Source organism: Balaenoptera borealis (assembly GCF_965194805.1).
Source record: "Balaenoptera borealis genome assembly, chromosome: 4".
Taxonomy (NCBI): Eukaryota; Metazoa; Chordata; class Mammalia; order Artiodactyla; family Balaenopteridae; genus Balaenoptera; species Balaenoptera borealis.
The window spans coordinates 57,013,668-57,041,265 of record NC_138861.1 but is presented as its reverse complement, the minus strand read 5'-3'; the positions used below and the strand labels follow the sequence as shown (position 1 = coordinate 57,041,265).

Here is a 27,598-nt window from a genome sequence, read left to right as displayed (position 1 = left end):
CAGGCTCAGTAGTTGTGCGCACGGGCTTAGTTACTCCACGGCATGTGGAATCTTCCAGGACCAGGGCTCGAACCTGTGTCCTCTGCATTGGCAGGTGGATTCTTAACCACTGCGCCACCAGGGAAGTCCCTCCATTATGGTTTATCACAGGATATTGGATATATTTCCCTGTGCTATACAGTAGGACCTTGTTGTTTATCCATTCTATATATAATGGTTTGCATCTAATATTTCAATTTCTAAAGGAATTATTAAATAAGCATTTTATGTTGACAAAACTCTTTGATATTATTTAATTAGGTTTTCTTCATGACTACTCTTCTGGTGCTATTATGTGAGTTTTTAAAAAGTTATTAAATGAATGAATGGATGGATGAATAAATGCTTTGCTTAAGATCCCGAAGGTAAGAAATGGCAAAGACAGGTTAAAGTTCATTGACTCTGTCTCCCCAGACTACTGTTTGGTCCCCTGAGCCCTGTTGTCTCCCCAGAACAAAGAGGTAGTACTACAATGCTTCTTTTCCCATGGAAGTAAATAAGTGGGTCATTTGCTGTAGTAAATGCTTGACAGGAAAAGATGAAAGAGTAAGCCAAATAAGAAATATCTACTTACTGCAGGTACAGCTTAGCATCTTGGTTATAACTTATCTATAAGAAATGTTATGGTCATCATTAGCAAGTCTTTGCAGTCTTTAAATATACAAACTCACGTCTTCTCCAGTGCCAAAAAATAATTTCTCTCTGTTCTATGCCTGGGAAGAGAGAGAGAGAGGGATAGAATGAACAAAGTTAAAATGGATCTGAAATACTGAGATTTCTTTGCTATATTTTATTGAATTTCACATTTTAAAATTGAGTTGGAATGGTTCTTACTAAAAAAAATGGTATTGATGGATACACTTTGAAAAAAGAAAGGGAAAATTAAGGTTTTGGCAGTAGGTCAGTTTTTACTAAATCTATTTTCCTTTCTTTTTTTTCCCTTATGACATTTTTATTGAGTCTTTTCCTGTAGTTTTTTGGGACTAAGCTAGTAGCTATAGAGGGAAACTTGTTTGTATGCACAAATGAGTTTTTTCCCCTACTTCCTTTGATGTTCATACGAATTTTTATTAAATTTCTTTGGCTTTGGATATTTACCTCTCTAGATCTTTCGTGTTCTGAACAGCATTTTCCTTTCCATCTATTGCTCATGTGAATTAGGCATTCACAGTTGCATTTACAAACTGTTGTGGAAATAAAGTTTTCCTTTGTGGCATGCAACTCTTACAGCACAGTCCACTCTCAGTGGGTGCCAGTTATGCCTGGTACCTATCCCAGTCTAAGCACCAACACAGGTGGCGGCTGGCTGACACCAATGTTGAATTACAGCTTTCGACTAATAAATACAAAATCCCTATTGTTTCATAGTTCTATTTGAAAACACAAATGTTCTTTAAATGATTTGTTTTTGTTTTTTTTTTTCTATTCCAAACTCTTTTTCTTAGCTTTATCTGCCTCTGAAATATTTGTCAGTGTTATGTCTCAGTATAATCACTGATAAATGTATATCATTATTGTGCTGGCTTTAATTCCTTACTAAAATTTAAATATATTTGAGATATTATTAATACCCACTTACAATATTCTTTTGATTCTTAATATGCAACAAATCCTGCTGGATAACATTATACAAAACAGTGATTTGATTTACTAAAAGTAAACCTTAGTAATGAAAATTCCTACCCTTTGGGCTCACGCATTATTTTAAATGTCAAAATCTGCGGAGAAAAATCAACTGTATTCCCCTCCTAGGCAATAAGTTACAACCAGAAATGAAGAAAAAATTGAAGTGCTTTTTAAAAAATATAGTTACAGCATTAAAAATTTATCTTGAGTTTCTAATACAGAATGTCTAATAGAAATCCCCCTGTACCAAAGATGCAGCCCACTTGTAGACTTTTGTTTGGGAAAAGATCATTTAGAAATAATTGCTTTTTAGTACTGCTACATTATTAAGTTCTATTCTCATTTTTAATGGAATGTGGCAGATATCACTCACTTTCATGAGTGTCAAAGGAGTTTTGTGATGAAATTATTACAGTTTCTCCCCTGTCTTTATTAAAATCCTCAATCCCCAAGGATTAGTGATAAACCAATTCAGTTTAGCAGGCCAGAGCTGCTCTTTCTGGTGGGTCTCCCACAAGTCTTCCCTGGTTTCCAGACTTCCTAAGCCACTTCCTTTCCCAGAATTCTCTCTGACAGTCTCTGCTCCTGGCAGTGCCAAACCCCACCCAGAATCCCCTTCCCTGTTGACCTTCCACTGCAAACTCAGCGGTGAAATCCTCCCAAATACCAACCTTCTTTCCAGTTAGTTTGAGATTCCTCTAGGGCAGTGGCTTTCTAGTGTGGTCCCCTACAGGCAGCAGCAGTATCTCATCACCTAGGAACTTGTGAACAATGGAAATTCTCCTGTCATGTGCTAGACCTCTTGAATTTGAAAGGGGGTGGGGCCTATTGTGTATTTTAACCAGCACTTCTGGAGATGCTGACCCACAGCCCTAGGGCAGAGATCCGCTAATATCCATCTCACCCTCAGACTCTCACTTGTTTTCACGGTAAGTGCTCAACGAGGCTTTCATATGAAACCAATCCATCTAAACAAACAAATAAAAACAAAAACAGTTGCCTAAAATTGTTTAACTGAAATACATTAATCTGAAGCTAATTTCCCCAAAGCTTATTACTTAATGATGACAGCTGTTAATGACCAATTTACCTAAAATTCAGCCTCCTTTGAGTATTTTTTACCACCTTATCAGTTTCCACACCTACACATTCTTCAAGCTACTAATGAAAGTTCTACTTTCATTCCAAACCTGGGATTCTCCCCACCTGGGCTTAGTCTTTTTCTCTTATTTGTTCCCATAGTGAGTTAGCAGTAGGTTTCTCCCTTGTATAACTTTACGCATTTCTTGTGAGCAACACGGTCCTAGTTTTCTGGTTATGTCTCATACAATGCATTATGCATATTAGACATTTGACACGTGCTTGTTGATTTCAATGACAGTACAGTATAATACCTGAGAGTATAGCCTGGAGCCAAACCTTGTGTTCAGTTGCCACCCCCTTTACATACTAGCTTTGTGACTTTGGGTATGTTTTTAAATACCACTCTATGCCTCAATCTCCTTACCTACAAAATGGGCATAATATACTAGTACTCAACTCATAGGCTGTCATAGAATAAAATGCTTATATATGTAAAGCACCTAGAACAGGGCCAGCCATGAAGTATTATATAAGGGTTAGTTATTATTTCCTTAGTTTCCAAATCCTATTTCTGCTTTTATTCAACTATCTGTTTATGTCTTCTTTTCCTTTTCAATGCCCCTTCTTATTTTACACCCTCTGCCTCATTTGGATTTAATAGAATAATTTTGTCACAAAAAATAAAATATTACCACTTTTTAAAAGTTAAGATGTATGCTTTAAATAGTTCCTATTCTCTGGTATAGTAATTGTTTTTCTAGAACTCTAATTTTTTTTAATAATAAAAATACTTAGCAAAATCTATGGGTGAAAATATTCATTTTAACGTATTAATAATAATAGAGTTCTTCACATATTTTGGGTATGTATTGTATCAGATACATGGCTTGCAAATATTTTCTCCCAGTCTGTGGCTTACTTCTCATTCTATTAATATATCTTTCACAAAACAAATTTTTTAATTTTAATAAAGTCCAATTTATCAATCTTTTCTTTCATGGATTGTGCCTTTGGTGTTTTATCTAACATCTCATTTCCAAACCCAAGGTCACCTAGATTTTCTCCTATGTTTTCTTCTAGAAGTTTTATAGTTTTGTTTTGTACATTTAGGGCTATGTTCCACTTTGAGTTAACTTGTGTAAAGTATAAGGTACGTATCGAGGTTCATTTTTTCTACATATAGTTGTTCAATTATACTAGCACTATTTATTGAAATGACTATTTTTTCTATGAGTTCAGTTTTTTTGGGTTTTGTTTTTTTCTTTTAATTGAAGTATAGTTGATATACAATATTATATAAGTTACAGGTGTACAACCTAGTGATTCACAATTTTTAAAGGTTATACTCCACTATTTTGTTGTTTTTTTTTTCTTTTTTTTTTAAATTAATTTATTTATTTATTTATTTATGGCTGTGTTGGGTCTTCGTTTCTGTGCGGGGGCTTTCTCCAATTGCGGCAAGCGGGGGCCACTCTTCATCGCGGTGCGCGGGCCTCTCGGTATCACGGCCTCTCTCGTTGCGGAGCACAGGCTCTAGACGCGCAGGCTCAGTAATTGTGGCTCATGGACCTAGTTGCTCTGCGGCATGTGGGATCTTCCCAGACCAGGGCTCGAACCCGTGTTCCCTGCATTGGCAGGCAGACTCTCAACCACTGCACCACCAGGGAAGCCCTATTTTGTTGTTTTTAATGTCCAATTAATTTGGTTAGTTGATCACATGAAAGTTGGTTAAAAGGATGTGTACTACAAATGCAACAAGACCATATTTTCTTGATCATTATTTTAAAGCCAGCAGTGACTAGACAATGTCAGGGTTTAAGTGGACACTGTTAGATGCCCCAATGACAAACTAGTCTTAAAAGTTTTGCACTTTCAAAATAAGTGTAAAGTTTTTGTCAGCAATGGAGATTCCATTTAGAGCATTCACCCTTAGTACAATACTGATTTAATAAATTCAGTTGCATCATATTATAATGCGGGAGGTCAAGTTTAAAAAATGGGTTGGAATGGAGTGGACAGGCTTCAAACAAGAATTCTGGGCTGGGAATAAAAAACGTCTCTGCTAGCACTATGTTACATTTCACAGCATATACAACTAACTCAAACTGGACAAAACATACTACAAGAATCAAATGAAAAAAACTTTTAAGAATTCATTCATTTAAAAAACATAGCTTGATGAGCTCAGACTAATTTACTGACAGCTAGTTTACCTAAACCAGTTTGACTGAGAGAGTCCAATGTGTTCAAAAATATGTAAAATAGAGGGCTTCCCTGGTGGCGCAGTGGTTGAGAGTCTGCCTGCCAGTGCAGGGGACACGGGTTCGAGCCCTGGTCTGCGAAGATCCCACATGCCGCGGAGCGACTGGGCCCATGAGCCACACTACTGAGCCTGTGCATCTGCAGCCTGTGCTCCACAACAAGAGAGGCCGTGATACCGAGAGGCCCGCGCACCACAATGGAGGGTGGCCCCCGCTTGCCGCAACTATAGAAGGCCCTAGCACGGAAACGAAGACCCAACATAGCAATCAATCAATCAATAAAATAAATAAATCTTTACAAAATATATATATATATGTAAAATAGAGAAAGACTCCGTCAGGATAGGAAACATCTACCTACTTACAAAAAAGTAGCAAATTGTATAAATAATTACTAAATATACATGGTTAAGATAGCAGGGCCCTTAGGTGAATTGCTTAAAATATGAAAGGCAAATGGACCTTATCTAAGTATTTACTCAGATTTTTATGAGTGGTAATTTCAAAGCTTCACCCTGGTATTTTTGCTAATAGAACAACCATTAAGAGGTTTATTCTTCAGCAGTAGCCCTATTTCTCATTCTGACAGACTCCAGAGGACATAATTTGAAAAGAAGTGGGATTAGAGGTTGCCAGCTCAAGTGTCTGCAGAGTCTAGGCTGACGCACTGAATGAATGACATGTCCAGAGAGGCAATACAGAGTGGTGACGATTGTGGTGCATGGGTAGCTGATTCCCCAACTAAAAAGTCCAATGCATTCTCAGGTCCAGTGGGTCATGACCATGTAGAAATATGGGCCCAGTATGCCTTGGTCTGTTGGCTATTTACAAAAGAAGACAGAAATCTAGATTTTTTTAGCTTAATTAGTTATCAGTTCAATTAAAAAACATTTCTCGGCCAATACTGGTTTAACAATGTATATTATCTCTGAGAATTCGTATTTCCCCTTAGGAGGTGTGTGTGTGTGTGTGTGTGTGTGTGTGTGTGTGTGTGTGTGTGATCTAACAGTTATCTGCTAGGCAACTGAAACAACAAAAAGGCATTTTTGCCATTTGCACTAGAGAGAAAAGTTAAAGAGAATCAGATTATAATGTCAATGTCGTAGGGAACTGTTCCGTGGTCCCTGGAGAGTGCTAATGGACACTTGTTGGAGTCTCCAGGACATTATTCTTGACTGAACGACTCCAAATATTAGATATGTATTATTATATATTGGAAGGGTTGTAGATCATGGGGTAAGGCCATCTCTTTTAAGTACAGAAGGAGTTTCAGCAAAGACTGGTGCAGCATTGTACCTTGGAAGTAAGATGAAAGTGGTGTTCTTACAGTAAGACACAGACCTTAGGACAGAGTTAAGAACTGAAGTAACCATAAGAGGACCTGCTGTGAATGGTTTGACTTCTTGCCTGCATTTCCTCTGAACTATGGAAATTGTTATTATTAGCATAGTGTTAAAAATTTTCACCAACAAATATACTTCTCTGTGTATTCCACACAGAGAAAGTTAAAGTCTGATCTAGCAATACAGTTGGCCCTCTGTATCCGAGGGTTCTGCATGCAGTGTTCAACAAACCGCAGATCAAAAATATTTGAAAAAAAATTTCAGAAAATTCCAAAAAGCAAAACTTGAAATTGCCATGCTGGCAATGATTTACATATCATTTACATTGTATTTACAACTATTTACATAGCATTTACATTGTATTAAGTATTACAAATAATCTAGAGATGATTTAAAATATACCAGAGGATGTGTATAGGTTATATACAAATACTATGCCATTTTATATAAGAGACTTGAGCATCATCTGATTTTGGTGTCCATGGGGGGTCCTGGAACAAATTCCCCACAGATACTGAGGAACAGCTGTTTATTGACTAGGTATCTGTATTAGTCAGGGGTGGTACAGTTTAATTAATTTATTTTTGGCTGCATTGGGTCTTTGTTGCTGCACACAGGCTTTCTCTAGTTGCTGCGAGTGGCGGCTACTCTTCCTTCGGTGCGCGGGCTTCTCATTGCAGTGGCTTCTCTTGTTGCAGAGCACAGGCTCTACGCTCACGGGCTTCAGTAGTTGTGGCACGCGGGCTCAGTTGCTCCGCGGCATGTGGGATCTTCCCGACCCTGGCTCAGATCCGTGTCCCCTGAATTGGCAGGAGGATTCTTAACCTCTGCGTCACCAGGGAAGTCCCAGGGGTGGTACAGTTTAAAAGAGTCAGTCACCAAGCATACACTTAGCAGGGTGGACAGGATAAATAAAGGATATAGTTGGTAGCAAATGGAGTATAACCAGTACAGTATTCTTTTAAAATAAGAAATTATCAATAATTAGCAGATTATAGGAAGGAGAAACAATGTCAGGAAAAAATGGGTATAAGATAATGAAGCATTTTTGTAGCAGGTGGATTTTTGGCAACATGATAAGGGCAGAACAGTTTTGTAAAAATAAAGCTTTGTTCTAATCTACTAAATTATTTGAAAGAGGCAATATAAATGACAAAGGAGGATTAGCCAGTGAGCATAATTTATTCAGATTTTGCCATGAATTGTGATAATGCTTTCTTACTGTAGACTATGAAGGATACTTAATTCTCATAGAATAAGAAATATGATAAATAGTCATAGGTAACTTGATAAGATTTAGGAAATTAGACCAGGATTTCATATTAATTCAGTTAATAGTAAGTTAAGATATATGGTCCAGTGTGTCATATTTTATTATGTAAACTGGAATTACATACTTTATAGAAAGGTACAAGGGAAAAAACCCTGCTAACCTTTGGCCAAAGAAAATTTAGGAGAATTAAACATTAAATGAAACCTAGTAAATAATTGGGCAACATTATTGTAAAAAAAATATAATCATACTTGCTTGTCTTACTCTCAGAGCGTTTTCTGCACGCAGCTGCTGTTTTCCAGACTGAGGGTGAACTAGAATTTGATTATTTCTCTGCCTTTAGGACACGACCAATAATTATTGGTTCTATATTTCACCCTAAGATGCTCGCAAGCTCTCCCAAGTTCTGGATGGATGTAAGGATTGTAACAAGGGGGCGTCTCATCGGGGCTCCCAAACACATTTGCTACTGCCTGGCATCAGCACTTTTCGTTCTCTTCTACTGCTTTTGGTTACTATCTGTAAGAAAGGTGCCAAAGCCACCAAAGCTGTCCCGAGTGTGTAAATGCACATGGCATTGAAGAGTTTCTCTGATGTCCTCCCTGTTACCTGGTTCCCATAGGCAAGAAGTTCTGGGCTCACAGGTCCCCCAGAGGTCTCAGTGCAATGTCTTTTATATATTTTTCTTATGCCTCCCTGCCCAGGTTCTAACGCTCATCCTTGGAAGGCAGCATGTAGAAGCGGGGCCCTGAAGAACACACCCAGAATTGCCTTCCCTTCACACTGGTCCTGTGCCCTTCAAATGCTCTCCACCTCCCTTAGGATGAACTGCTCCTCAGAGCCATGCAAAACACACTGCAGGTCCTTTGTCCTTCCAACACGTGTCTGGATCTTAGGATGCACACCACTTGGGTTAAGTGGAGCCCTCCCGTAACACAGCCACTACTTCCTGAATCCGTTCTGTGTGCTGTGTAAATGGTGAATTGTGGTAACCCTGCAAACATCCCCACCCTTGCTGTCGGCCATGGAAGGGGTTGGGCCTTTTCCTAGAGTGGAGCCTTGAGCACCAGGGTGTCTTACTCTCCCTAATCTTCTGTAGCCCTCCCCCGGAGAGGGTTCAGGAGAGTGATGCATTCTTGTATCTTCTTGAAGAATCACATGTTTTCTGCCAGTTATAATGGTTCAAACTAATGAAAGATAAGCAATTACCAGTACATATTTTAGAACCTAAATTATTACAGTTGAAAAGAAATTTTATTTAGTAAAAAATTTCCATTCTTATTTCTATGCCCAGCCATTATTATTTTCCTTTGATTTTTGGAGAAATCTATTTATTTTTCTAAATACAATCTATTTTCCCTGATGGGTCAGAAATGCTAATTACTCCCTCCCCGTGGGTCCCCGCATATCCCTTTGACCTGTTATGTTTTTGTTTTTGTTTTTTGCTTGGGTTAGAGCTCTGTCATCTGTCCCAGAGGAGCCAGAAAAGCATCTATTATTTACCCATTAAAAATTAACCCTTAACAATTATCCATAGTTATTTAGCATACATTCACAAGGTGTCACTGAAGCTGAGGAACTGCAATGGAAAATCAAGTGCCATAAAAATGTTGTCATTCCTATTTTCACATGGAAAAACTGAGGCACTGGGTAGGGACACAGCTTGCTGGGGTTGGCCATGCCATGAAAACCTGAACTGAACCTCTGGCTTCTTGATTACTAAAGCCCGCTCCACTCTGAGCCTCTTTTCTTCCCATCCCATCCCCTATTCCCTCCAACACCACCACTGTTCTACCTCTTCCACCTGATAACCATGGGAAGAAGAAAAAGGCTAACCCAGTAGCAACAACAGAAAAACTGTTAGACGGAATACAATAATTTAGACCAAATGAGATGCTGCTATACATGGGTGAATACTGGAGTATTTGATTCAATATTTTTCAGATAAAAATAACTAAGAAATAATTACTTAATCTTAATAATAAGATTATTAACCCCTTATTAGTCCCTAAGGTCAGACCTTGGAAAGGAACTCAGCCTCTGTCTGACCTAATTTAAAAGAAAGAACCTGAAAGGAGTGCAACAACAAAATGTCAAGTTCACTTCTAAGTCAACAAAACAATAAAGCCACACAGTACAGAAGGGAGGACGAGAGTCACATCCTTTTAATCCTTACTGCTTCCTCTCATGAGTTTGCACACTCTTCTATAAAAATAAAACCTCTTCCTGAGAATTCCTTTGTTGCTATTGTTACTTTTCTCAGATTTATAACATTTAAAAAAATGCATTGCCATGTTTTAGATAAATATTTCAAACAAGTTTTACCTCTGCGTGCATCACAGATAAAAAAAAACTAACTCCAGTTAGTGTTTTGTTGGTGCTTGTGATTTCCACCCTTGGCTTTGAAGAAAAAAAATAATGTATAGGTGTTTACATGTTATTTACTTTCTTCCACACACTCTGATATTACCTGGCCATTTTCTAATGTAAAAAATTGGCATGAGAAATATTGAGTCATAGGTGTATGTATGTATAAACACCAGAGTTTCAGGGTGGCAGTGAAGCAGGAGGCGGGGTGACGGTCAAATGCACTGACTGTCTTGTTAGGCTCGAACACTACTTGTGTGGCCTTGGGCAACTCACTAACTTTTTGGAGCCTCAGTTTCTTTATCTTTAATTAAGCAAGCTACTACATGCTTAGCACAATGTCCAGCAAGAAATATGTGTGTGATAAATGTGTACTGGTGGTTACAAACATAGACTCTGGAGTCAGGCATCCTGGATTCAAATCCCAACTCAACTATGTACAAATTGGGCAAGTTACTGAACTTCTCAGTGCCTCTGTTCCTTCATCTGTAACCAGAAATTTAAGAGTATCATAGAGAGGGTTTATACATCTAACTTTTCAAACTCTGAGATTCCATGATTAAGGCTTTGCTACTAATTCTGGCAGAGAGCTGCCAATTCATGCATCTTGACTAGAATAACTAGAGTCCCATGATTTAAATTAGGTCTTTGTTTGTTGGTTTAGAAAATAAAGATATTCACTGGTGATAGCTCAAGAAAACAGGAGTTGTTGTAGGGATATATATGGTAGATATGGATCTCACAAGAAGGCAGGGAGAGGAACAGTGATACTGCAGGCTTGACGGAAATAGGAACTGAGGCAGCATTTGCTATCTTCCTCTCAGAGCCAGGTAGCTCTCTTTCTTCTTCATGATATTTCTGCTTTTCAAGGCATCCTCACTCCATTCCATTCTTGAAACTGACTGGCTTCATGTGACTCTACTCAGGCATCATTTCTGCTTGCTAATAACCCCAGCTTGCCTTTCAAGGCTTCTCTAGCCTTGAATCTACGCCATGACCTTACAGCTTGAGTTCTCCCACCTAAATGTTTCAGCCCTTCATTTTCCCAATTCCAGTTCTGTGAGAAGGACGACTGGCCCAGCTTCTCTTTTCAAGCCAGATCACTGGCTACAGTTTGAACAGATTTTCCTTGAGTCAGATGGTTTCCACTGATCCAAATAGCTGGGGCTTGTGGAATTTTATTTATGTGGGAGAGGAAAGTTTCCAACAGCAGCAGATGTAGGCGGGGCAGGAAGTTAGTGATATTTCTAGTATCTCCACTGAGTGATGGAGGTCATGGAGTTTATACCTAGAAATTTGGGAATCCACTTAAATTTATACTCTGTATTAGGAAGAGACCTATTCAGAAGGTTCTGGTTTGGGACTAACGATGGAAATATGAATTTTGCTCCAGGATGTGTTCTAGGACCTTGCTACTCAAAGTGTGGTCCATGGACCAGCAGCCTCAATATCACTTAGGAGCCAACAGATTTCTAACAAGAAATCAGAATCTCAGGCTCTACCTCAGACCTACTAAATTAGAATCTACATATTAATAAGATTCTCAGATGATTTGTATTTACATTAAAGTTTGAGAAGTGTGGCTCTAGGATGAATTGGTTTAGTGTAAGCCTTCTAAAAGTAACCAAAGGCTTTTACTAAGAAACTTCCGGTAGTGCTATAGTCATGTGAGAACCAAGTGCTAGGTTGTCAGAATTTTGTGAGTTGGTTGATTTGATGTATGATAGCTTGAAATCACCTATTTTGGGAATGTTTACACCATGGAGATTGGCAAATACTATAAATTTGTGTCTTTTGTACTGGAAAGCTGGTTGTCAAACATTTACCAGCATTCCACTGGACAGTTCTAAACCTCCTAATTCAATCTGGAATTAAAACAATCTCCTAGGGGTTGTTGGACAGAGAAACTCCCATATATGGAAAGGACAAGACAAAATGAGTTTCAATTCTTCACCAAACTTTCAATCTTCTAAGAAATTATTATTCTAGATAGTGATTTCTTTATTAAAAAAATAATCTGAGTATAAAGTAAGCACAAGGAGGGAAGGGAACCTAGGAGTTGGTAATACTTAAAATCCAGATAGGTAGACAGGCAGACATTGAAAATTCTCCCAGCTGACAGTTGGACAGTTTTGGAGCTGAAATCCAGATGTGGAATAGCAGTTTCTGTATAAAGGAGAAGATAAGAGTGGGTAGAGTCTGATCCTGGAGACATATCACATGGGGAAATTCATGCTTTTATTGCTTATATTATATCGAGTATAAAGTTGTTAAATAAAACGACTCCTCCCCAAGTTAATGATACGTATGGATGTAAATGTTTCATGAAATTACATAGGAAGTGGATTTTAAAGTGTGGTCTCTAGACTAGTATATAAGCATCACCCAGGAACCTATTATAAATGCAAATTAATGAGCCCCGCCCCAGGCCTACTGGATCAGAAACTCTGGGGGGTAGAGCACAGCAATCTGAGTTTTAACAAGCCTTCTGGGTGATTCTGTTGCACACTAATGAAGTAGGAAATGTCATAGAGTCCCTTTTTTTGTCCAATCAGAGTACTCATTTTCAACTTGAACTACAAATGGGAAGAGACTCTTCTTGCAAAGGAGTTTCCAGCTCAATTGGAAGATAGTTGAGGAAGGCAGAGAACACAGATCAAGAGAACTACAAGGTTGGGCAAATATTGCAAAACTTTTCCCAAGGAAATTAGCCAGGCAGGTAGCTGGCATGATGCCAAGACTCCTGGAGAGTAAAAACCTTCCTAGAAATCAATTGGGAAAAGTTGCTTTAAAGTGAACTTTGAGGAAGTACATAAGCACAGCCTAAAGACTTTCTGAAAATACTAATGAATTCTCATATGAAGAAGGTGACATCCTAGCACATATAGGAACAAGAATAGCATGTATCATATTAAGAATTAAGCAGATATTAGAAGAAAGATTACTAGAACAGCTTATTCATTTTACCTCTCTGGTTAAGAGCTCTCCCTGGTTCCTTAGTAATGACAACATTTAACATTTAATGAGTGTTTACTCTGTGCCAGGTATGGTAATAAGTACCTCAGTAAATTATCTCACAGGTGAGGAAACTGAGGCCCAGAAAGGTATAGTAACTTGCCCCAAGTCACACAACTAGTAAGTGATGATACTGGGATTCAAACCTGGGAAGTTTTTCTCCAGAGCACCACTGTTTAACTAAAACGCTCTATTGCTTCTCTTTAATGAGAACCTCATTGTGTGTTAAATATTTAGAGGCTTGGAGTTCCCATCTCAGAGTGTGCATTTTTGTGGTTTTTACAAGTCTCAAGCTAAATAACCTCTTTATATATTATTATATATAGATAACTGGACTCTGGACCCCACCTGACTAATGCTATCAATTTCTGGTGCCCAAAGTGGACAATCAGGTAAGCTGAACCTCTACAGGACATTGCTTCAATAAGGCTACTACTACAAGCACATTACATGTTACTCTAAATCCTAATATCGGATGTTTAAATTCTCTTATTATAACAGGAGACATAAAGAAGCACACACATGGGGGCCAACTGATCCCAACTACGAAAAGGAAGGGATGTAGAGTCTAAGGACCAGAATCTCTAATCTGGATGTTTGGTTTTTTGTCTGAGATAAATTAAGGGAACTTGCTCTAATTCTGGCATTTACCCTTACGTGAAATTCATTTTTAAGTATCATGGGAGCAACGGCTCTTTTATTCACCATATCTGTGCATAGCCAAGCACACTGCTTGACACATGGCAGGCACTCACGTATTTGTGAAAGGAAGGGAGGAAGGGTAAGGAGGGAGACAGGAAAGAAAGTTATAAAGGTAGATACAGTTTTTTCTAATTTTTTTTGTATAACAGCCATAAATGGGTGTGGAACTTTTGAAGTAACTGCTTAGGTGTTGGCAAGGCAGGCAAATAAATTAGAAATCTTATACTTCATGTAGATGAGTACAGTATACAAATACAAAATAAAGCATTTGTGAAAACCTTACTTTGATCCACTCCTATGGGCAGCTTCAGGGAAGCAAATTTGCAAGCTTGCCATTCTAATCGAGTCAATAATTCATGTGTGCATATAACATTCACTTATTCAACAAATATTTGTTGAGACCCTCCTATATGCCAGGCAGGTAGTATGTGCTGAGTTTACAAAAATGAGTAAGACATGATTTCTGTCCCCAAGAGCTCAGATGATTAGTTGAGAAAAACAGGTAACATTGTGGTGATGGTCACACAACTCTATAAATATACTAAAACCCATTGAATTGTACAGTTTAGACTGGTGAATTGTATGGTATGTGAATCATAACTCAATAAAATTGTATAAAACAAACAGATAAACAAAAACAGGTGTAAGCCTTGTACAAAACCGGGAAGAGGTGGCCATAAATCAGCCTGGGAAGGGAAGAGGGAGGCTTCATCAGTGAATAAACCCGGAGTTGAAGTCTTAAATTAAAAAAATTTAAAAAACAGTTACCGAGGTGATACGGTACAGGACGTTCCAGAGGGGACAGAGTGAACAAAGGCCTGGAGGTGAGAAACCGTGTGTGTGAATGGGGTTGAATGGGGGTGGGCTGCGGGCAGAGGGTTGAGGCCAGGGAGGTAGGTGGAGGCCAGAAGCGAGCTTGAGGTAGTCAAGGGAGGGTTTTATATTAAACTGGGAAGTGATATAATTCGTGATCAGATTTGTTTTAGATAAACTACACTGACAGTTGTGACGTAATGGAAAGGATACTGATTTTTTTTTCCCCCCGGTCAGAATAACCTGTGCGTAGGTCTTAGATCTGCCATTTTAAAACTAGAAGTGTTATATAAATTTGTCAAGTTTTATTATTCAGTTGATCCTAATGGCACAGTTTGTCAGTAGCGGGAAAATGTAGAACTGCTTAATGTTCAGATTAACTGAAAACCACGCTGATCTTGCGATGAGTTCAAACGAGTTTGTTAGTGAGTGGGACACCCCCCTTGGGTGGTAGTGGACAGCCTGGTTAATTTTTAAAAGTCTTTACGAGGCTGGAAATGTGGCGGTGGAAGCTGGTGAGATTATTCAGATTTTCTGTTTTTCATGCTCTCCTGGGTACTCTCACAATTTATTAATAAAATGATCGTTCTGAGTGCACTTGCCGAATCAAAAAGAAAAAAATAAAGAGGAATAAAATAGTTGGAGCATCGCCAACAGGACCATACTTTCCAGGAAGGGCAGATTTCCCTGAAGATGGTTGAACTGTCGAAATGGAACCAGGAAACACTGGGCCCTACACAGCACTCAGAACTAAGGGGAACACAGCCAAGGGGCACCCGCGCGGTGCGCCCTCCCGCGCCGGCTCGAAGGCTTACTTTGGTCCCACCTCCTTTCCTCTTGCTCCTTCGAATCCCTTCCCCCTCCGCCATTTCCGGATAGGAACCCTTTGTAAGTTCTTTCCAAGTTGACGCGTGGGACCAATTTCGTCAACACAATCCGGAATGGTCAACATGGCGGCAGCTGTAAGATTCCCTGAAGAAACCATCCTAAATTACGAGCTATGATTGTCACTTGATTTTCTCACAAAGAACAATCAGAACTCCTGGTCTTAAGTGGCTTGGAATGTGAAACTAATGAGTCTCTTATTTATTATTAGAGGACCCTACAGAGCCCATTGGTGAAAGTTTGGAAAACATTGGGCTTCTTAAAATTAATTCTTATAGTGTGTTACGAAAGATGACTGAACCAAAAGGATAACGGTGTTTCTGGTTCTGTTGTTAGCGTTCTCCATGGAAACATCGCGGAAGCTTCTGGACTCAATTTCCTTCCCCATGTATGAATGTCACTGAAAATATCCAACTCCATTCTATCCCCATAGAACTTCAGAAACTAAGCAAAATGAAGACTCAAAATTCATTTCAAATAATGAAATGAAAATATAATGTAGAATGGAACTGGGAAAATACCTGGTTTAAATTCTGGAAAGTACTAACTATACAACTCTGGATAAGTTGCTTAATCTTGTTTAGTCTAATTTCAAGCTGATCTCCAGGATGTTATGATGATTAATTTAATACCTTTGTATAACGTACAGTGTTATGTAATTTCTTCTTGTTCTTCTTGAGTCAATTCATATCTTTAAGCAACTCACTTTAAAAAATAGTTACTTACTTGCTTAAATTACTCTTACCTTCTATTATCAGCTGAATTGTCCTGCTCAAGTTAATATGTGGAAGTCTTAACCCCCCATACCTCGTAATATGACTGTATTTGGAGATAAGGCCCTTAAATAGGTAACTGAGGTCAAATGAGGTCAAATGGGTGGGCTCTAGTCCAGTATGACTGGGGTCCTTATAAAAAGAAAATATTAGGACACAGACATGCACAGAGAGAACAAAGTGATTATTAGTAACCACAATCATGTCCTGAAAGCATGGAACACGTCACCATTTGCCAACCACCGTATCAAGTCAGCAGAAACTACAGAAATTGAGAGCTCTCCGCAGAAATTCACACACCCGTGCACCAGGTAACAGACCACAGGCAGACGTTCACTCAGCCTTTCACGTGTTCCTCACGGAGGGCACGCTCTCTCCTGGGCGGGGTGAGCACAGACACTTATCGGGAGTTTTACTACTTTTAAAATGCGTTGAGTCTGGAGCCTGTGCTCCGCAACAAGAGAGGCCGCGACGGTGAGAGGCCCGCGCACCGCGATGAAGAGTGGCCCCCCACTTGCCACAACAAGAGAAAGCCCTCACACAGAAACGAAGACCCAACACCGACAAAAATTAATTAATTAATTAATTAAAATTAAATTATATAAATTAATTAAATATAAATATAAAAATATATAAATATATATAAATATAAATAAATTTATATATAAATATATAACATTAAATTAAATAAAAAACAATAAATTAATTAATAATAAAAAAACAACCACTGCAATTAAATATTTAAAAAAAAAATGCGTTGATACAACCATGTCTCACTTTTGCTTGGATCAGTCAGCAAACGCTTTTTTGAAACCGCAAATTCTCCACGCCTCCTACCTTTCCGGCCGCCCTGCTCCTCAGGCCAGGTCCCCATGGGAGGCGGGGCTGCGTGCGGACGCACGGCGAGTGCAGTGACGTCCTCGAGCCCCGCCCCCACGGCGCCGCCTGCTGGTTGGAACGGCAGCCCCCTGGCGCGGAGGGCGATGAGGTCGGCGTCAAAGTGAGCGCGGCATGGAGGGGCCTGCCTAACTGGGGCCCGTGGCCCTGCGTCTTCTGGCTGCGACACGGGTCCTGCGCACGCTGCGGGGCTGCAGCCGCCGGGCGGTGGGCGCCCGAGGGGCCGGGAGGCGAGCCGGGGCCCCCAGGCGGGTGTGGGCATCGTGTCCACAGCCAGCGTCCCCGAGGCCGCGCTCGGGCCATGATGACCGGTGAAGCTGCGCTGCCACAGCGCAGCCGACTTCTTACCGCGCTGTGAGGACCTGTGCGCGCTGCAGGACTCGGTGCCTCTGCCCGCCTTGCGCGCTTTCCTGCAGGAGGGCCTGCTGGACTTAACGCCGACCGCCTCCGAGGGTTGGAATGGGCGCCGTTCCTGAGCACGCTCTGCCCCTGATCTGTATCCAGAGCTTCTTCCAGCCACGGCTTGGCGAGACAGGTTTGTACTTCCCGCTTCCAGGGGCTCTCGTGTGGGTGCTGCGAAGCGGGGTTTTAGATGGTGCAAGGTGGAGGGTGGGCACTAGAACCGGTGCCCGGTGGCCGGGTGTGCGTGCACTAGACGGGGCGTGCGGCCTAGGACTCCTGCCAGCTCGGTGACCCCGGCCGAGTACCTTAAGGCTTCTAGGTCTCAGTGTTCTCATCTGGAGCATGGGCTTAACAGGACCCACTCTCTGGCGGTTACAAGGACTCACTCTGTTAATGCCTGTAGATTCTACAGTGTAGAACACTTAGCACAGTTTGGAGCATCTTTAATTGTTCCACAGATGTTACCTGGTCTGTTGAATGACTTTGCCTGGTACAGACCAAAGCGATTAGGAAATTGATATATCCCAGCTTCATTTCCTTTCCATTAAAACAGGGCTCAGGAAAAAAAAAAATCTTTTTTTCAATAGTCATATCATGTAGTGGAAAGAGCACCGGTGTGAAGGCAGCTTAGGGTTTGAATTCCAGGGCTTATGCTCTCTGTGGCCTGTGCAGGTTACTTTTGAACTGCAATCCCCACACTTGTAAAATGACATTAACACCACTCTTTCTGTGGGTTCTTACAATTAATCAAGCACGTTATGTGTGTAAAGTATCCTGGCACTTGAATGAGTTGTCAGAACCAAGGGCTGCTGGAGACAATGCTTCTGCCCTAGGTACTCTCCCCTTCTACTGGGCGGCAAGTAAACACAAGCACAGTAGTCAGTGCTCTGGAAGAAGTGAGTTCTGGTGCTGCAGAGCACAGAATCTTTTTTTTTTTTTTAATTTAATTTTTATTTTATATTGGAGTATGGTTGATTTACAATATTGTGTTAGTTTTAGGTGTACAGCAAAGTTATTCAGTTATACATATATCCATTCTTTTTCAGATTCTTTTCCCGTGCAGGTTATTACAGGATATGGAGTAGAGTTCCCTGTGCTATGCAGTAGGTCCTTGTTGATTACCTGTTTTATATATAGCCATGTGTATATGTTAATCCCAAACTCCTAATTTATCCCTCCCCCCCACCTTTCCCCTTTGCAGAGCACAGACTCTTAAAAGGGAAAGTTCAGGGTAGGCTTCTTGGAGGAGGTGCCATCCTTTCTAAGGATAGTAGAACCTCCTGGGGTGGCAGGAGGGAGCAGTGTGTCAAAGTTTGAGAAATATAAGAAAATATGGCAAAATTAATGTACAGGACTGGACCTCAGGGTTTGGGAAAGAAATGAGAGTTGATACTGGAAACCTAGTGGGGCCCAACAGAAAGGGGCCTTGTTTGTCCTGTCAGAAGTTTGGATGTTTATCCTGAAGGCTGTGGGAAACCCTAAAGAACAGTGAGATGGACTTCTGGTTTAGAGGCTCACTCGGACCTCCATGTGGAAGGCAGTTGATTGGGTGCAGGGTGAATTGTAATCTAAAGGCCCCACTTAAGTTATAAAAGGTTGGACTGGATTTTGGAGATCCGAGAGAGAATGGGTGGGGCCTGGTGACCAGTTAGAAAAGGGAGGGCAGCAAGCGTGGGTGACAGTTTACAGCTGCATCTTTTTGTGAAATACAGAGCACAGTAGGAAGGGATTGGGGGTGGGGAGAGGATCTTACTTCATCTTCAGTGCTTTCGAGGGGCCTGGTAGACGGGTCTGGGCCCAAGGTTCAGATCTGGGCTTTTTGGGAGGACAGGTGTTTGAAGGCATGGGAGAGACTTAGGTTACCCACAAGATGATACAAAGAATCATAGGTCTGAAAGTTTTTAGTGAGTATATTTGAGGATGTTTATAAGCTGAGAGAAAGTAGCCAGCAGAGGAAGGGTGCGAAGATTTAGGAGAGGAAATGATTGTTCATTTGTTTTCAAAAAGCTGAATACTTATTGTGTGCCTGGCCCTTTTCTAGGATCTGGGGTTCACACCATGTGTTATCTCTTCTGCAAGGACAGTTCAACTCATCCCCTGGTGAAGAGAAGTCAGATTATTCTTTGCATCCCATTCAGGTGTAAGAACTGTTCTGTACCTCTGAAGGGACATTACTTAACAAGAGTAATAAGTTAGAAATCAAAAGAAATTATAGCTGGAAGGGACCTGAAAGGCCACGGTACTTATTTTGCCTAATATTTGACATTGAATGTAAGAAAAGTTTATTGCAGAGCCCATTTTCTTCAGAGTTCCTTCACTGAACTTTCTTTATGTTTTTCATCCACTGGGTCTAGCTTGTAGATTTTGGCCTCCTCCTAAATTTGCTTCTTCATCCATATTATATTACATTTTGCCCGGACTATGGCAGAAGCTCCTGGGTGGTTTTGTGGCCCCTGGGCTCATCAGTTCCTCTAAGTTCATCTGCCTACTCGGGTTGAGTGATCTTCTAACATAAAAAGATACGCTTAAAATAATGCTGCTAATGGCTTGCCCACACAGAGTTAGTGCATACTAGCCGCCCAGCGTGTGCTCTGCACAGAGGCGTGTAGTCCGAACTGTGCTCGGCCAAGCCTCGTGGGGCTCTTTGACCCTGAGGAAGGGGATCTTTTTGTGATCACTCCCTTTATCTAATCGTCCTTCAGCAGCGGGGTGCCTTTTTCTAATCAGCGGAGGCACCCTTACTCAGCCAGTGGTAGCCCCAGGCCTCATCACCTGTGGGATACAAGCCATGCTCTCTCCCAGGCTTGCTTCGGCCAGCATCTCTATTTTCATTTCTGTCTCTTCTCACACTTGGACCCCTGGCCTTTAGTCATCCCCACCTGCAGTATTTAAAGTGCCCAGCAGGTGTCGGGCTTGAGTTTCTTTGCACAGGTGCTCCCTGTGCAGTTAATGCACCTCCTACTCCAACTCTGCGTACTCTCATCTTTTCTAGATTCTACTTCAAGATTATCATGAAGCCGTCACTTAGATATAACTTTTTGCCTCCATAGGAACCTCTGTGCACAAAGGTTATGGTTCTTTATCTCATGTGATTGAAATTTTGAGTTTATACATCTCCCTCCTTAATGAAGGCTTTAAGGGCAGGAGTCGTTTCTAATCCTTAGCACAGAGCAGATGCTTTTTTTTTTTATTTAGATGCTTTTTAGTGATGATAAAATATATGGTTTAAATCACTCATTTTACAATAATTTTGGTTTAGGTTGTGACAGAAATAAAGTTTACAGAAGTCGTGTTCCTGCGATAAGAAATAAAGATGTGACCTTGCAGTTGTGTAAAGCTCTTAAATGCTGTGTAAGTGTGTCGGGTGCGCTAAGGAACCTGGAGCTAAATGGGCTAGTTCTTAGAGAGAGCGACTTAACTATGTTAACAAAGGTAAGCCTTCATTGTGTGCTGCCAACATTTGATAGTTGCTTTTGGAGCAAACTAAAGCAATAAAATTTTAAACTTGTTCTCCCCATTAAAGGGATTGAATAAATCGGCCGCTTTGGTGCACCTGTGTCTTGCGAATTGTCCACTTGGAGATGGAGGTTTAGAAAGTGAGTTTCAGTCTTGTTTAAGTCTCTTCTCATCAGACTGGTCTCGTGATTTCCTACACACCATGTTACTTCCTGTCTACCTTTTCTTGGTGGTGTTCATGCCTGGGTTGTCTCCTGTGCCTGCTCAAACCTTGGTCCATTCTCATTTGTACCGTGGAAGTTTGTCATGCTGGATACTGTCAGAACTAATTTTACTTAAGTTTGTGTTAAGCCACAAACCACACATTTTGTGTATTTTCTGTTTTTTTGTGTTTGTCTATATTTTAATGTTTCTCTTCAAGAAATATTATGGGAAGGGAAATAGCAAGATCTAAAGAGCAAAAAAGTCATCATTATCTTTAAATTGTTAGAACATGTATCTGCAATCATAATTATAATGCACTGTGGTATGTGTTAAAATAGGAAATATATGTCACGTCCCGTAAGAGCAGCAAACTCAGTGGTGTTAGTGAGGGTGTGTCATGGAAGTAATCACAAAGCAGGTGACTGTTAGTTGGGGTCCTGAAACATTAGTGTGTGTTCCCTGTGTCCAGTAGTGGTCTGGAGGGGTAAGGAAGCCTGCCTTTCAATTTGAGGGAGCAGAGGGTTTGAGGTCCTCTCTCTTCTATTGCTCTAGTATACTGCATAGCACCTAATAAAATACTGGGTTTATAGTTGACATTTAAATCGCTGATTGATCATCAAGATTGGGAAGTATCATTGGAAATGAAAATAGGAAGAGTCTTAAGATTTTTAGGTTTTTCTTTTTTTTCCTATGTCTCAAAAGGTATGTAGTATTTTACTGAGTGGTTGGGAATAAAGTTTGCAGTATTCAGTGTATTCAGTTTTAGTATCTAAATAGAATTAAACTGCTGCTGTAAACTGGAATAACACTTTGTTACTGACAAGTTTTCGAATGCATCTGTTCATCAATTACCTGTTTGGGAAGATTGTAGTTAATGATTTTAAGAATGTGGCTATAAACCTCCAATTGACTCAAGAAAAGCAAATAAGTCAAGATTGACAAATGTATAGGCTCTTCATCTTATTGTGTGTGTGGTTTTTTTTCTTTCTTTTAGTTATTTGTCAAGGTGTAAAGAACTCTACCACTCTTAAGACAGTAAACTTCACGGGGTGTAATCTGACATGGCAGGGAGCAGATCACATGGCCAAGGTCTTAAAGGTGATTTTTTTATGTTTGAACTTTCATGAAAACATATGTGATTGAAGCACATTAATATATTGATACAGATGGCAGTTAATTTTTGTCTTTTGATACGTGTGAGTGCAGCTTTCGTTTTGTTGAAAGAATATGACCAGTTTTCAGTTTGGGATTCTGCCATTTAGTAAAGATAGTCCACTTAATTTTAGAAATAAGAGATTTAATATATAATAATATTTTAATGTATTTTTAGTTACTGAAAACATTGATTGTGATACTGTGAAAAAACTATGCCATTATAGTCTTCAAGACTTAAATGAATCAAGTGTTTACTAGCTGCTGTAGTTTATAAACTAATAAAAATCACTACATCAGCAATTTGTAAATACAGTTTTTAAAATAATGCCTTAACAACTTTACAGTGGTTATAATTACTGTATTTAGGCCTAAAGTTATTTAATAATTTGACATGAAGCCTTCTGAATGGTTTGATGGTGCAGATCAAGGGTAGGTAAACTATGGCTGGTGGGCCAGATCCAGCCTGTCGCCTGGTAAAGAAAGTTTTTTTGGAACATAGTCACACCCATTGTTTACATGATAGCTATGGCTACTTTCACCCTACGCCAGCGGGGTTGAGTAGTTGCAACAGAAACTGTATAGCCCACAAAGCTGGAAATGTTTAAATTTAGATTTTAAAAATTGAAAAATTCTTTGAGCCTATACAGGGCAAGTCCATTGACCCCTGGGGTTGAAAACAGTCAAGAACTTGGGTGCCTAAGCCAAATGGCCTAGGTTCAAATTCCCTTTCTCCCTTTTCATAGCATTTGACCATGGGCAAATCACTTAATGTCTATGCCTCATTATGAGGTTTAAATGAACTCATTTGTATAAATAGTGCCTGGCACATACTAAGCACTGTGTAAGTGATTGGTGTTATTTCTGCTTGGAGCTTTTATAAGTTATTGTTAATAGAAAAATGACACTAATGATTTTCCTTTTAGAGTATCAAAGGCACTTTGAGTCTTTTATTTTTTCAAGAATGTAACAAGACTTTTTCCATTTAAAGTCAGTGTTCCCTGTTACCAAACTTTATTTTATGAATATAAAGAATTGAATGTCTTTAAGGCAATACTTGTGGTTAAATGTCAAACCATTATTTTCCCAAGGCGCATCCAACTGGCTGTGCATAGTCCAGGCCTCTAAAGTTGGTGTGCATACCCTAGGTAGCATGTGAGATCCATTTTGTAAATATAGTTTTTAAAATAATGCCTGGGACTTCCCTGGCGGTCCAGCAGTTAAGGCTCTGCGCTCCCAATGCAGGGGCACTGGGTTCGATCCCTGCTCAAGGAACTAGATCCCACGTGCCTGTCGTAACTAAGAGCCCACATGCCACAACTAAAATATCCATCATGCTGCAACTAAAGACCCGGCACAGTCAAACAAACAAACAAACAAATAAATAAATATTTTTTTAAAATAAATAAAATAATGCCTTAGGAGTTAGGAAAAGAACATATTAGAACCTATTTAGCTTTGTATCATTTAAACAATATCTGTGTAGTTTATAATGTACATACATTATATGTATAGAACTTCGTGTATATAATTTGTTAAAAAATAAGATGCATATTAAAAAGTTTTCTTATGGGTTGCCCAGTCAGGTGTTTGGAGACCATTGGAGGACAGAATGATGACATTTAGAGCCTCAGCAATGATAGAATTTAGAACCAATTCCCTGACTTAGAAGATAAGGAAAAGAATTCATAGACTATAATTGAGTTGTCCAACTTTACATAACTATTCAAGAGCAGGTCATCCAGTGGCTGGAATCTAATCACTGACGAACTAGAGTCTGGGTCACTGGACTCGTAAAGCAGCAGTGACTGTTTAATTTCTCAGGTTGATTCTCCTGGCATATATGCTTGATATGTATGTGTGTAAATCTCTGACATAATAAGCCATACTCAGTAGGCACACCCTGTTTCCTTCTTCAAGCATCTTAATTTCATCCCATTAAATCTTTGAAGTATCAGACTACCAGAAGGCATGAAGAAACCTGGGCTGAGAGTCTTCGTTCCAGGAGACCTGATCTTGACTGTATGGCTGGTTTGAGGCGCATCACTCTGAACTGCAACACACTCATTGGTGACCTCGGTGCAAGTGCTTTGGCAGAATCTCTTAGTGAGGATTTATGGCTTAGAGGTAAATTCTAAAATTGAAAATATTGAATTTTTAATATGATATATGCTTAGCTTTTGGCATAATACTGTTGTGATAGGATATTTTTTAAAGTCTCATTTTACTGATAACTTTTGTTTTGCTTTTAATCTGTCTCTAAGAGTTGCATATATTCTTTATAGAAAATACACAGTAACAAGAGAACAATTACCTATAATCTTAATACCCAGACATAATCACTGTTCATTTTGGTGCATACACTTTCAGTCTTTTGTTTTTCTATAAATATATTTGTACACTTAGTGATTACAAACATAGAATTGTAGTATACTTGCTATTTCATATTCCTGCTTTTTTCACTTAATGATGTATCATGTAGTATTCCATCATATTGATGTCCCATAGTTTAATCAATTCTTTGCAATTAGATTTACGCAGTTTGCTTTTCCCTGTCAGAAACAATGTGAATACATTGTATATACGTCTCTGTGTCCACTGGGATTACTTCTGTAGAATAAGGTCCTAGAAGTGGAATGACTAAGTGTGACATATTTTTAAGATTTTTTTTTTTTTATACTGCAGGTTCTTATTAGTCATCAGTTTTATACACATCAGTGTATACATGTCAGTACCAATCGCCCAATTCAGCACACCACCATCCCCACGCCACCATGGTTTTCCCCCCTTGGTGTCCATACGTTTGTTCTCTACATCTGTCTCAACTTATGCCCTGCAAACTGGTTCATCTGTACCATTTTTCTAGGTTCCACATACATGCGTGAATATACGATATTTGTTTTTCTCTTTCTGACTTACTTCACTCTGTATGACAGTCTCTAGATCCATCCACGTCTCAACAAATGACTCAATTTCGTTCCTTTTTATGGCTGAGTAATATTCCATTGTATATATGTACCACAACTTCTTTATCCATTTGTCTGTCGATGGGCATTTAGGTTGCTTCCATGCCCTGGCTCTTGTAAATAGCGCTGCAGTGAACATTGGGGTGCATGTGTCTTTTTGACTTATGGTTTTGTCTGGGTATATGCCCAGTAGTGGGATTGCTGGATCATATGGTAATTCTATTTTTAGTTTTTTAAGGAACCTTCATACTGTTCTCCATACTGGCTGTATCAATTTACATTCCCACCAACAGTGCAAGAGGGTTCCCTTTTCTCCACACCCTCTCCAGCATTTGTTGTTTGTAGATTTTCTGATGATGCCCATTCTAACTGGTGTGAGGTGATATCTCATTGTAGTTTTGATTTGCATTTCTCTAATAATTAGTGATGTTGAGCAGCTTTTCATGTGCTTCTTGGCCATCTGTATGTCTTCTTTGGAGAAATGTCTATTTAGGTCTTCTGCCCATTTTTGGATTGGGTTGTTTGTTTCTTTAATATTGAGCTGCATGAGCTGTTTATATATTTTAGAGATTAATTCTTTGTCCGTTGATTCGTTTGCGAATATTTTCTCCCATTCTGAGGGTTGTCTTTTCGTCTTGTTTATGGTTTCCTTTGCTGTGCAAAAGCTTTGACGTTTCATTAGGTCCCATTTGTGTATTTTTCTTTTTATTTCCATTACTCTAGGAGGTGGATCAAAAAAGGTCTTGCTGTGATTTATGTCAAAGAGTGTTCTTCCTATGTTTTCCTCTAAGAGTTTTATAGTGTCCAGTCTTACATTTAAGTCTCGAATCCATTTTGAGTTTATTTTTGTGTCTGGTGTTAGAGAGTGTTCTAATTTCATTCTTCTACATGTAGCTCTCCAGTTTTCCCGGCACCACTTATTGAAGAGACTGTCTTTTCTCCATTGTATATCTTTGCCTCCTTTGTCATAGATTAGTTGACCGTAGGTGCGTGGGTTTATCTCTGGGCTTTCTATCTTGTTCCATTGATCGATGTTTCTGTTTTTGTGCCAGTACCATATTGTCTTGATTACTGTAGCTTTGTAGTATAGTCTGAAGTCAGGGAGTCTGATACCTCCAGCTCCGTTTTTTTCCCTCAAGACTGCTTTGGCTTTTCGGGGTCTTTTGTGTCTCCATACACATTTTAAGATGATTTGTTCTAGTTCCATAAAAAATGCCATTGGTAATTTGATAGGGATTGCATTGAATCTGTAGATTGCTTTGCGTAGTATAGTCATTTTCACAATATTGGTTCTTCCAATCAAAGAACATGGTATATCTCTACATCTGTTGGTATCATCTTTAATTTCTTTCATCAGTGTCTTATAGTTTTCTGCATACAGGTCTTTTGTCTCCCTAGATAGGTTTATTCCTAGATATTTTATTCTTTTTGTTGCAGTGGTAAATGGGAGTGTTTCCATAATTTCTCTTTCAGATTTTTCATCATTAGTGTATAGGAATGCAAGAGATTTCTGTGCATTAATTTTGTATCCTGCAACTTTACCATATTCATTAATTAGCTCTAGCAGTTTTCTGGTGGCATTTTTAGGATTCTCTATGTATAGTATCATGTCTTCTGCAAACAGTGACAGTTTTACTTCTTCTTTTCCAATTTGTATTCCTTTTATTTCTTTTTCTTCTCTGATTGCCATGGCTAGGACTTCCAAAACTATGTTGAATAATAGTGGTGAGAGTGGACATCCTTGTCTCGTTCCTGATCTTAGAGGAAATGCTTTCAGTTTTTCACCATTGAGAATGATGTTTGCTGTGGGTTTGTTGTATATGGCCTTTATTATGTTGAGGTAGGTTCCCTCTATGCCCACTTTCTGGAGAGTTTTTATCATAAATGGGTGTTGAATTTCGTCAAAAGCTTTTTCTGCCTCTATTGAGATGATCATATGGTTTTTCTTCTTCAATTTGTTAATATGGTGTATCACATTGATTGATTTGCGTATATTGAAGAATCCTTGCATCCCTGGGATAAATCCCACTTGATCGTGGTGTATGGTCCTTTTAATGTGTTGTTGGATTCTGTTTGCTAGTATTTTGTTGAGGATTTTTGCATCTATATTCATCAGTGATATTGGTCTGTAATTTTCTTTTTTTGTAGTATTTTTGTCTGGTTTGGAGATCAGGGTGATGGTGGCCTCATAGAATGAGTTTGGGAGTGTTCCTTCCTCTGCCGTTTTTTGGAAGAGTTTGAGAAGGATGGGTGTTAGCTCTTCTCTAAATGTTTGATAGAATTCACCTGTGAAGCCATGTGGTCCTGGACTTTTGTTTGTTGGAAGATTTTTAATCACAGT

General features: G+C 39.5%; 2 protein-coding genes across 2 annotated transcripts in view; one reads left to right on the top strand and one right to left on the bottom strand.

The window, feature by feature from the left end:
• LOC309628527 (uncharacterized protein) overlaps positions 1–17,823 on the bottom strand; it is a gene marked incomplete at its 5' end in the record, with an annotated part of 30,151 nt that extends 12,328 nt beyond the window's left edge. The window contains 3 exons of the mRNA XM_082391615.1: positions 711–752; positions 16,958–17,693; positions 17,785–17,823. Of these exons, the coding sequence (XP_082247741.1) occupies positions 711–752; positions 16,958–17,693; positions 17,785–17,823 (817 nt within the window). The remainder of the gene's footprint in view (positions 1–710; positions 753–16,957; positions 17,694–17,784) is intronic.
• Positions 17,479–27,598, top strand: part of LOC309627443 (uncharacterized protein) — a 30,616-nt gene continuing 20,496 nt past the window's right edge. Inside the window, exons 1-5 of the mRNA XM_082389379.1 lie at positions 17,479–17,612; positions 20,739–20,911; positions 21,003–21,075; positions 22,134–22,237; positions 24,244–24,418. Coding sequence (XP_082245505.1) covers positions 17,537–17,612; positions 20,739–20,911; positions 21,003–21,075; positions 22,134–22,237; positions 24,244–24,418 — 601 coding nt within the window. The 5' untranslated portion in view covers positions 17,479–17,536. The remainder of the gene's footprint in view (positions 17,613–20,738; positions 20,912–21,002; positions 21,076–22,133; positions 22,238–24,243; positions 24,419–27,598) is intronic.